This window comes from Gigantopelta aegis, chromosome 12 (assembly GCF_016097555.1).
Source record: "Gigantopelta aegis isolate Gae_Host chromosome 12, Gae_host_genome, whole genome shotgun sequence".
Taxonomy (NCBI): Eukaryota; Metazoa; Mollusca; class Gastropoda; order Neomphalida; family Peltospiridae; genus Gigantopelta; species Gigantopelta aegis.
Genome location: NC_054710.1, coordinates 46,471,233 through 46,484,069, shown reverse-complemented (window position 1 = coordinate 46,484,069; position 12,837 = coordinate 46,471,233). Strand labels below are relative to the sequence as shown.

The window sequence follows — 12,837 nt, the reverse complement described above, 5'->3', positions numbered from 1 at the left end:
CCGACCGCGGATCACGATTTAAAACGAAGCTAGGCCCCCCTGCCCACCCACCCCCTCCCATGTCTGTTGCGGCTGCAATGTGCATTCAGTGCATTCACACCAGCTGCGTTCTGGGGTAAAAAGTTTACTATCACGTGTTTTTCTAAACGCAAACACCTAAGGCGTGTGCGCAGGGAATTATGCAGGGGGAGGGGGGCATGAGCCAAGATCCCCTGGAAAGTATATTCAAAAACAAATAATTTACTTCTTGCATGGAGAGATTTCGACCCCGGGACCCCCCCCCACCCCCCCCCCCCCCCCCCCCCCCCCCCACCCCCATGCACACACGCCTGCACCGCACACGTCTACTGTGAATGCTTTCTTTAATTTTATATATTAATATAGCCACACACGTTACATCCAGTATGAATGAGTACTCATAGAAACTAATTTAAAATTAAATGTATAGACATCACTGATTAGGCTAATTCACTTGAGACAAAAACAACAGTATCTGTGTAATGATCCATACCAGGGTTTTTCAACCAATTCTGCCTAACAAAAAACAAAACAAAACAAAAAACGCCGCCAAACAGCAAAATATAAGTAGCCCAGAGTGCATTATTGTATTTATTTACCCACCCATTCATCCAGCAATAAATAAACAATGTAATTAAACATTAACAATGACTTCTCCATGCTATAATGCACGCTTCGTTTGTATAATATAATATTATTCTTTTTCAAATTGAAGATCATATAACTGCGTATCTTGCAATTTATAGACATTCATAGGGATATAGTTTTTGTCTATTTTTAGCACAGACTGTCAATATCATCGATAGATGGCGCTGAAGGAACAGGTGCATACGCTGTAGTAACCTCCGACCTGGGTCACAAGAAGTTCATACTTTTGTTCCATGTAGGATATGATTGGATAAAAAGCAGAGGTAGAATTTTGTTGATTGGTCAAAAGAGATCAAACAAGCGCGACTGTCTACGGAAAGGATGCAGGCATTGATTCACGTTATCATTGAATTAGCAACAAATTTAAATCTTGGAAACTTAATAACGAGATAGAGGTTTTTCATTAGACGTATGGAGACATCCTAGCAGTACCTATATTGGATACGGTCATGCGTCCCGGATGGATTGGCTGGTTTTGGCTGGGAGTTTTTACACCCCTGCAACTTGGTAAGTAAACAAAATAATTTTCTCACACTTTTTTCCCCCCGAGTTATTACGAGCTGCTAACCCCGCTTCTTATCTCTGTATAATCTAAGTTGCGTGACACTGATTTAATCAGATTTTATTCCCGAGCCTAAACGATTCTGTCGTTGGTGAATAAAATCTGCGGTGCATCAAAAGAAACTGCCCACGAAAGCGAACAATAGCCGGTGCGAAGACTCGTAGAATGGGATTTACTAAGCGGCATGGTTTGTGTCTGTCAAAACTCGCGCGGGTCTGTTCCGCACGTGGGTTTACCCAAACTGAAAGTAGAACACCGCTTGTAAATATAGTACACTTGTGTAGGTATGACCTACTGCGCTGGCGAGCCCGTGGTTAGGTATACTGAGCCTTGCCAAGTCGTACCGACACCGGGCAATGTGTTCCAGGTGTGTACACAAATATACACTGAGGTTATAGGTAATCCTGAAAACGTTCGTAATGTAAACACATGTGCTTCCAATGTTATGAAATAAATTTTGATCTTAAGCCTATATGATGTGTGAAAACATTTTGTTTTTACCTGTAATGTAAACTGTCCATTCTAAGAGTTATCAGAGTACACATGTTCAAGAGATCCATGGATAAACATTGAATGCAGTTACCAGAGTATTTTGAATTGTAAAGTCTGACACACACAGCGTGGGAACAGTTAATTCAATCTACCATTACAGGAGAAGAGCTGTATGTTAATTTAAAGAAGTAATTAAACAGGGTAACCTGGTACAAAGAAAAGTGCTGTACTTTAATGAACAAGTATATTAGATAATGTAAACTACCTGTACATTACCTGGGCCCCGTTCCACGAAGTGATCTTAGCCCAAAGATCACTGTAACTGCACAGCAACATATGCACTTAAGGTGATCTTAGCACTAAGATTGCTTTGTGGAACAGGCCCTGTACTATAAGTTAAAGGTGTTGGTTAGCATGAGTTAGACCCATACCCCCCTTTCAATGGTAAGGGTTAGTGTTAGGGTTAGTCTGTAGATCCTCTCATATAGAGTCCTCCTACACAGTTTTATGTTGTTCTGATTTAAACTTCACATGGCTTGAAATTGGAAGGGAGTGGAGAGTATTATATGCACTCAGCATGCAGACTACTTTCTGATGACCAGTTTCATAAGCAGGTTTCACTTCCCAACAGATTTCTGACAATATTCAAGATACATTTCAAATTCCACATTTTCATGCTATAACACCGGGTCAGACAAGCACATTGTGGAGCCATCTATATTGTCTGTAACTTGTAAGTCATGGGAAGACAGGAAAATATAAACGCTTGTCAATGTCACATAAAATATGTTATTGGGAGGGTGTGTAATTAAAGCAGCTTTATCTGCTCATCTTTTAGCTTCATTTCCTAATGCATAGCATAAAAGGCCTAAAACAAATGTGTGTTTCTAGTTTCCCAACCTACCCTAATTTTATGTAGCAACCCTGAAATTTATCAAAGCAAAACATGTTTTTTTGTTTTTTTTTAAATCATGATTCCTGATTCTTTGCAATCAGCACACTAGATTTGGCACACCTCGACTGATTAAAAAAAAAAAGTTCTTACAGCAGATATTTTTTTTAGGGCTAAATACCACTGCTGTTTTTTGTTATTTGTCTTGATATGACAAGCCAGTCTTAACCCTGTTTGTAATTTACAATCTGACAAAGATCGGTTAAAAAAAGAAAAAGATCCATCTTTATGTCACGTATGGAAAATTAATGAATCTTTATGAAATCTGGACTATGAATTGCATTTAAAAGATAGTGGAAATTATCAACTGTATTACAGTAATAGACAATAACTGCCAGAGGGTAAAATGGGTATGGTGCCATACCCAATTTTTTTGCATAAAGTTAACTTTGACAAAATTAATTAATCTTATCATTACTGTGTTATTTTCTTTACCCTAACCCTAAATTTAACCCATTTTCTTTCTGGGGGAGGCACCTCATACCCTTTGTTGACCGTGATTGCATTCAATTCGATAGCGAATACCCAAACATTTGTTTCTGGCAGAAACACTGTTACTGTGTATAATATAATACATAGGGCACTAGCCAAAGCTTTTGTTAGGGCTAGTGACTTTCTCAGACATTTGTTGAACACTGATATATCACATTTTGGAAATGAACTGTTCATGGAAGAAAAATAATGTTGATGAACTATTCTAAATTATTTAAAAAAATACATGATCAAAACCGCTGCTTTAAATTAAGAATATATTTGAGATGGCAGCTTTAAACATTGACCTTGTCTGATCTGAGACGAAATCAAAGCTGTGATAGTTTTGTTAATAAGATATCTTCGTCACAGCTTACGGCAGTTACATGTGTGTGCATACAGTTTGGCACAAAATTATTCTCTGTCATTTCAAACCAATTCTTTTTCCCTCTGGCAAATCACTAACACAAAAAATAGAATATTCTGTGTGGCATGCATGCACCAAAGTGTGTAATAATGTCACGCTATTAACATCATGTTAGGAAATCTTTGTAAGTGTGTTTGTGTGAATATGCATGCACAGATTTATCTAGGATGTTTTGCCAGGCTGCCATATTTGATGCCAGCAGTGTATGATTTTGGTTTAAAATATTTAAGTGTCATAAGGACTCCCTGTTTGCAAATCTTTAGAGCCCGCCATCAACCCAGCGAGCCCTGCTGTGCGTCTCCTGTAGAACAGAAGATATACTAAATGTTTTGCGTGGAACTATGGATAAGATCACTATTCAAGACTCTGGTTTCCCAGGGTTTTGTGATATAGGCTTTGAGCAAATTGTCTTTTAAGACTGACTTTTCTAATTATTAGTTTCTCTCTTTCTCTCTCTCTCTCTCTCTCTCTCTCTCTCTCTCTCTCTCTCTCTCTCTCTCTCTCTCTCTCTCTCTCTCTCTCTCTCTCTCTCTCTCTCTCTCTCTCTCTGTCTCTGTCTGTCTGTGTCTCCTGCTAAAATATTCTGTTCTATGTTGCTAATATTCCAGCCCCATCTCTCTTTCTGTCTTTTGTTCTGTTTCTCATTCCCTCTCCCTCTGTTAAGTTTTAACCTCTCTATCTCTGTCCGTCCTTCTCTCACTCTCGTTTTCTTCAATTCTTTTCTTTTATTCTCCATTAGCCATTTATGAATATCTGATTTTGTTTTAATTTTTTTTGCCTTATTGCCGTGATAGAAAATACTTGTGTTTGTAAAATGTAGAAGAAGCCTTAATGTAAGGTTATGGCTGTCGGCTAAACCAATACCGCATATTTGATGGTTAATAAATATTGTTTTAACCAACACTGACCTATTACTGAAAGGGTAATGGCTTTTTCTTTATAACAATAATATAATACAGAAAAAAAACCTGTTTTCCAAAAGTCATTCTTATGATACAAAGTGTGCATTGCTGCAGTACCAGCCTCTCTTGATGTGTTCGTTTGTACTACTATCCACGCCGCTACTCAAGGGTTCGTCGGTTAATTATACCGCACAGCTTACGTATTGATCACCCTTCTTCCGTGCAGCCTGACCTAAAGTCCAGTATTGTTGGAGAATATCTGTCTTGTATTCAACCGAGATGAATTCTAGCCAAGTGTTTTTTGCCTCTTTTCGGCTTTCTTCAATGATTTACATTTGCATCGACAGTGAATACGGGAGAAGAAAAAAAGTTATTTTCCATTGCGGATATCGATATATTTTCTTTTGATATGATGTACATGTGGTTGCATAGTACATTTTGCAATAGTTTTTTTTTTAATCCCTTCCTGTTTGTGTGAAATTTTTACACGTTCATTAAACATTCATTCATTCATTTATTCATTTATTCGTTCAATCATTAATTCACCCAAATAGCTAATGTTTTATTTGTGTTTGGATGTTAGGTTCATTAATTTGTTTGTGAGTTCATTCATTCATTCATTCATTCATTTGTTCATTCTTTCATTCATTTGTTCATTCATTCATTCCTTTATCCATTAATTAATCCATACATATATTCATCCCTCTCCATCCATCCATCCATCCATCCACACACACACACACACACACACACACAACCCAGCCACCCCAAAACCTTCAAAATCTATCCATTCATCCATCCACCCAAAATCCATCCACTTGGTCTCCATCCATCTGTCCATTCATAGATCAATCTATCCATCCATCCATATACCCATCTGTCCATCCATTCACCCATGCGTGCATCCATCCATCCATCCATCCATCCATCGATCTATCCCTCCATGCACTCACCCTTTAACAGACCTCACCATTAAAGTAGAGATATGGTTGTCACTCATTCCCATGAGACTAGGTCAAGGAGAGTAATTATTACCTCCCCTCAGCATGTAAACTTTATTTATACGGTATCAGTATGGCAACATCTTCAATACCTCCCTATAATCTAAGTTAGGAGAGCAATTATTACCTCCCCTCAGCATGTAAACTTTATTTATACGGTATCAGTATGGCAACATCTTCAATACCTCCCTATAATCTAAGTTAGGAGAGCAATTATTACCTCCCCTCAGCATGTAAACTTTATTTATAGGGTATCAATATGGCAACATCTTCAATACCTCCCTATAATCTAAGTTAGGAGAGCAATTATTACCTCCCCTCAGCATGTAAACTTTATTTATACGGTATCAGTATGGCAACATCTTCAATACCTCCCTATAATCTAAGTTAGGAGAGCAATTATTACCTCCCCTCAGCATGTAAACTTTATTTATACGGTATCAATATGGCAACATCTTCAATACCTCCCTATAATCTAAGTTAGGAGAGTAATTATTACCTCCCCTCAGCATGTAAATTTTATTTATACGGTATCAATATGGCAACATCTTCAATACCTCCCTATAATCTAAGTTAGGAGAGCAAATATTACCTCCCCTCAGCATGTAAACTTTATTTATACGGTATCAATATGGCAACATCTTCAATACCTCCCTATAATCTAAGTTAGGAGAGTAATTATTACCTCCCCTCAGCATGTAAACTTTATTTATAGGGTATCAATATGGCAACATCTTCAATACCTCCCTATAATCTAAGTTAGGAGAGCAATTATTACCTCCCCTCAGCATGTAAACTTTATTTATACGGTATCAATATGGCAACATCTTCAATACCTCCCTATAATCTAAGTTAGGAGAGTAATTATTACCTCCCCTCAGCATGTAAACTTTATTTATACGGTATCAATATGGCAACATCTTCAATACCTCCCTATAATCTAAGTTAGGAGAGCAATTAATCATTTCTCTCAATATATTTTTTTACTTTAAAGAAGGAAAGAAGGAAATGTTTTATTTAACAACATCATGCTTAACACATTTTATTTATGGTTATATGGTGTCAGACATATGGTTAAGGACCACACAGATATTGAGAGAGGAAACCCACTTCATGGCATACTCTTTCTGATTAGCAGCAAGAGTTCTTTTATATGTACCATCCCACAGACAGGGTAATACATACCACAGCCTTTGATATACCAGTTATGGTGGACTGGCTGGAACGAGAAATAGCCCATTGGGCCCATCGACGGGGATAGATCCCAGACCGACCGCACATTGAGTGAGTGCTTTACCACTGGACTACGTTTCACATCAATGTCTGATCCATCTATCAATCCATCCATCTAACTGTCCATCCCAACTGTCCATCCATCAATCCATCCATCAATCCATCAATTCAGCTATCCATCCATCTGTCCATCCAACTGTCCATCCATCAATCCATCCATCCAACTGTCCATCCCTTCACACATCAATCCATCCATACTTTTTTTAGAAGCCAGATGGATGACTCTGTGTTAAAATATGTGAATCTTGCGGCAGTCTCTATAATTTTTGTCTGGCATTCATCAGCAGTGTACTGTTTTACTCTTAATAACCGGCAACATGCGAAGATGAAAGAGATACATGTAGTCTTATACATCACGTAATCTCCTGCATTATTCAGGCTGTGTTTCAGACATGATTTAGTCCTGACATGTGATTGTGTCTGTTAGCGATAACGTTCTGTATTGTTGCTGTTCCACTGAGGTCAGAACTGTTGCCCTTCGGCTGTTAAAGGGGCACATTCCAGATGTCAACGTGAAAAAATATTGATGGGGGTGGACTTGGAACTTATCGGAGGTGAGACATAGCCAAGTGGTAAAGAGCTCACCTGATGTGCGGTTGGTCTAGGATCGATCCCTGTCGGTGGACCCAGTGGGCTATTTCTCATTCCAGCCAGTGCACGACAACTTACTAGATCAACCCTTGCAATTAAGAAAATATCCATGGCAAAAAAAACAACCCTACCATTGAAAAAACCCCTGAATATAGTCCATGGCAGAAAAGTGCCATGGTAATTGCAGGGGTTATGTATCAAAGGCTGTGGTATGTGCTGTTCTGTATGTGGCATGGTGTATATAAAAGATCCCTTGCTACTAATAAAAAAATGTAGCAAGTTTACCAAAATTATGTTTGACATCCAATAGCCGATGATACTGTGTCTTTAACAATCTAATGAAACTATATGATGAGGTCATTCTTTTGTCTTACTGAGTTGGCTTGAACTTCTCATACCGTAGATGAGTCTGCCTTCTGGAGAAGAAATTACTTGAGACACGGACAAGTTTATAATTGCAATAACAGAGGCTCACGGTTTTATCACTGAGCTTTCCCAGGCAATGAGACGTGTTCAGTCAACGATTGGTCTTTTGTTTTCTTAAATTCCTTCCCAATGATTGACAAGAATCCTGCATTATCGGCCTAATAGTATTAGAGTTGGAGAGAAAAGGGATTGTTTATTAAAGGTCTCAACCCTCCCATTTCGAACTGGCTATTACTTGGCTTACATAAAAAATATGCAGGGGACAATATTTGAAAATTCTACGTAAACCTGAAGTTGGTTTATATGATTTTTACTTCCTTAAATTGTTAAATTGTTGGTTATGTGAATTCTATAAGAAATGTGAATTTAACAATATAACAGTCACAAATTGTATCAAGTTGCGTAGCAAAGTGATTTTATACTAAATCTGTAACTGTTACCGTAAAATGGGGTAATAAGGGTACGATTTTGACACTTTTCTTATAAATTATCCATACATCTAACTGATGTGGGAGGAAGTCCTATACCATTTTGTGACTACTTGGTCAGTCTTCTCAATGGGTCATGCCATGCTCCAAAATCTAAACTCCAAGTATTTTTTTGTATTTTTCTAATGACTGTCCCTTATTACTCCATGGATGGGGTTATAAGGGATTGCCATTGGTTTTAGTTGATGTTCCTATTATAACTTCAATAGGGGTTATAAGGAACAAAGAGCATATTTTAAAAAATAAATTTAATAATGCAACAAAGCAATAGAAAAAAAGTAAATCAGAACTCTAAATAAACCTGAGTAAGCCCGGCGGGGTCCTCCTTTTGGCACAAAATGAACTAATCACAGAAAAATTAAAATAATCTGTTCTCCAGATCTTGGATGGTTTAAAATACAACAGAAAATGTTTTAACAATAGTTTTTGTCATCTAAACAATTGTAACACATGTCAACAGATTCTTTCTTTTGGGCAAAATGAAGCTTCAATTCCTTCACTTCCATAACACCCCTTTTCAATTCGTTCGGTTTTTCGATCTTTTGTTTCAACTCCTCCATTGGATAGAATAAAATGCCAGTTGTTTTGGGCCACTTCCAATTCCCACCACTCTTCTCCATTGCTTTTATTGAGCATCTGTTATCCTTCGTCAATGTTATTACACCTGGATATATCTCATTATCTTCAGTGAGCAAGACATAGTCGCCTTCTTGTACATTCAAACTCAAAGTGCACTATTAACAGTATTCACAGCCTTTAATATGTCTTCTTTTGAATGTTTTTTACAAAGTTTTGCACCCAACTTTGGTTTATATGTGTGCAGCATACTGTCTCTTATTACCCCAGGTTGAAGCACTTTTTACCTGAAATTAAAAATGATAATTTTTTTATCACAATAAATACTCATATCCTTGTGATATTCTATAAAATTGTATCTTATATGTTTCACTACTTCTAGCAATGGTGATTTCTTGTGTGCTTCTTTTGGCTAATCCTGGACAGATAAAGTTTTGACCAACATAATTTTTTCATGAAATTCGCACATTTTTTCAATCTACTCTCTCCCAACATACAAGCAATAATGAATAAACAACTTACCTTGTATTCTTCAGCAACACATTAGTCTTCAATAAAAAAATGTTGCTTTGCTTCTCTGTTTCAAAACAAAATGAAAATATGCAATGAAAGTTTTTTTCAGAAAAATGTCCCTTATTACCAGGCAGTCCCTTATTTGTATACATAAATGTTGTTTTTTAAAAAGATAACATAATTTTTATAATTACAAACTTCACAACTTATTTAGTTAAAAATACATATAAACCAGTTTCTGAAATTCTTTCCATGACTTGTTTTACATAATGATGCCCCATTTGTCGTAATGACTTCATCTTGTGAGATTTAACGAACGATAATGTCATTGAACAGTCTTATTTAACTATATCTCCCACAATTCTGAACCTTAAAAAACAAAGTTACTTCTGCAGAAAATAACCATCATTACAGTGATTGAATAAGTGATTAAGCACTTAGCCATTTGTCCTGACAAGTGAACATCTGCTTAGACAAGCAGAATGTACCTCAAATGGTTATCTGTTAGATAAGTTCATTTCATTTCAACTTAGTCCATGCTTATATCCAATTAAGGTTCAAGCATGCTGTCATGGGCACACCTTAGCTATCTGGGCTGTCTGTCCAGGACAGTGGGTTAGTTGTTAGTTGGTTAGTGGTTAGTGATAGAGAAGAGGGTGTAGTGGCCTTACACCTACTCATTGAGTCGTTAAAACTCGCTCTGGGTGAAAGCCGTTACTGAGAGATAGACAAGTAAAATCTATATGGCAATTTTATTTTGAGCAATCGAAATCATTGCCCTTGCACTTAAACAAGTGGAAAGGTACTTGTCTGTTGAACTAGTGAACAAGTGTAGCTTTTTATCACTTTAATATTCACCGGTATTAAGTGTTGTGATTTAGTGTATTGGTGAATATATGCCAAGTACTCAATTCACATTTGGCACTTATACTCTATACATGTTTTTTTAATAATAAACTTGACTTGTGGTTTTTCTCTCTCTCTCTCCAGTCAATAATGTTTACAATAGCTCTGTCTGGCCGATTGTTGGGTTGGTAAAGACACGGTTGACTTGTCACACTTATTCACCTGTCCGGACAATGTCATGGCGAAAGTAATGGACAGAGATTTAAGTGACGGCAGGACAGCGCTACACGGCGGCTATGTTGTGAAAACATATTATGGTGTTAGGAGAATAGTTTTCCAACACACTCTGTGGATCAGAGTGACAGGTAGTATTGATAGCATCGACAGAATGGGCCAGATTAATCTGGAGAAGATTTCCTTTTAAGAATCCTGTTTACCTGAGGCCAGATTTACAAAAGAGAAGAAAGGAATATTTCATTAATGACACCTCAATATATTTTTAAACTTTGGCTGGTTGGTGTCTAACATCAATAGGGTTATTATCACTGATGTAGGAAGTGGGGGGGGGGGGGCAAGGGGGCATGTGTCCCCTACTTTGTGGGAGCAGCGATGTTTTTTATATATTTATACATATATTTATATATGTGTGTGCCTCCCTACTTTTTGGCACCTTCCTATGCCCGTGATTATGACATTTGGTCGAGAGAAGTGGTATATCAAATGCTGTGGTATGTGCTGTTCTATCTGAAAGAGTATATAAAGGATCCCTTGCTGCTAATGGTGAAATGCAGTGGGTTTTCTTAAAACTGTATATATCAGAATTACAAAATGTTTTACAAGAAATAGCCGATGATTAATAAATCAGTGTGCTCTAGTGGTGTAGTTAAACAAAACAAACTTTAACTTACTGATAAAGCGTGGGATCTATGTGCTTTTTCCTACAGCCAGGACAGCACATATCACAACCTTTGATATACAACTTGTGGAAATGATTGAGACCCAGTCAGAGAATGCGTCATCTGATTATTTGTTGCACTGGTTGGGATGGAAAAAAAGTAGAAAATGGGTCGTCTGAGAATTTGTTGCACTGGTTGGAATGGGAAAAAGTAGAGTGGGTCATCTGAAGATTTGTTGCACTGGTTGGAATGGGAAAAAAGTAGAGAGTGGGTCATCTGAAGATTTGTTGCACTGGTTGGAATGGGAAAAAAGTAGAGAATGGGTTGTCTGATTATTTGTTGCACTGGTTGGAATGGGGAAAAGTAGAGAATGAGTCGTCTGAGGATTTGTTGCACTGGTTGGAATGGGAAAAATAAGGAATGTGTCTGAGGATTTGTTGCACTGGTTGGAATGGGAAAAAGTAAAGAATGGGTCATCTGAGGATTTGTTGCATTGGTTGGGATGAGAAAAAAATAATAGATCCACTGAGGGGGTCTGAACCCTTTGACCCAAGCACCTCACATGATTGGTGTACCGACTGAGCTATAGATCCTGTCCTTAGAAGGTAATATTCTGAGAAACACCTGTCAGCTACGTTCTGTGATAATATATACATGAGGAACTCAACAATGGAATTATTAATATGTTTGTGTCAACACGCCATATGTCATGTTTTTAAACCTGCTCTTGGTGCGAAATTGACAGGAGGCAGGCAGGAAATGCTGCTAGAGATACATAATATGCTTTCTGGTAATAAATTTAACAAGCTGATTTTGCTTTCCATCCTAGTTTCACAGTATTCCCCATATATTCAGAATTCCTCATTTTCAGAAGTGATAATATAGATCATACGGTTTTATCTGTGTCTGTCTTCTATATTGGTATAAAACAGAAGTTACATTATCAGTCTAAATGAGAGATTGAAGGAAGGAAGGAAAATTTTATTTAATGATGTAGACAATACATTGTATTTACGGTTATATGGCGTCGGACATATGGTTACGGCCAACACAGATATATAGAGAGGAAACCCGCTGTCGCCACTTCATGGGCTACTTTTTTTGATCAGCAGTGAAGGATCTTTTATATGCACCATCCCACTAACAGGATAGTACATACCACAGTCTTTGTTATAACAGTTGTGAAGCTCTGGCTGGAGTGAGAAATAACCCAATGGGCCCACCGCTGGGGATTGATCCTAAATCAACCGTGCATCAAGCGAGCGCTTTACCACTGGGTTACGTCACGCCCCATGAGAGATCAGTGCTGACACTGACTTCTAGCACTGCTTCTCACTCTACCACTGGGTTACGTCGTGCCCCATGAGAGATCAGTGCTGACACTGACTTCAAGCACTGCTTCTCACTCTACCACTGGGTTACGTTGTGCCCCATGAGAGATCAGTGCTGACACTGATTTCTAGCACTGCTTCTCACTCTACCACTGGGTTACGTTGTGCCCCATGAGAGATCAGTGCTGACACTGACTTCTAGCACTGCTTCTCACTCTACCACTGGGTGACGTCACGCCCCATGAGAGATCAGTGCTGACACTGATTTCTAGCACTGCTTCTCACTCTACCACTGGGTGACGTCACGCCCCATGAGAGATCAGTGCTGACACTGATTTCTAGCACTGCTTCTCACTCTACCACTGGGTTGCGTCACGCCCCATGAGAGATCAGTGCTGACACTG

General features: G+C 38.1%; 1 protein-coding gene across 1 annotated transcript in view; it reads left to right on the top strand.

The window, feature by feature from the left end:
* Positions 1 to 996: 996 nt before the first annotated feature.
* The window catches only part of LOC121386107, a 139,958-nt gene continuing 128,117 nt past the window's right edge, over positions 997 to 12,837 (top strand). Inside the window, exon 1 of the mRNA XM_041516904.1 lies at positions 997 to 1,173. Within this exon, the coding sequence (XP_041372838.1) occupies positions 1,116 to 1,173 (58 nt within the window). The 5' untranslated portion in view covers positions 997 to 1,115. The remainder of the gene's footprint in view (positions 1,174 to 12,837) is intronic.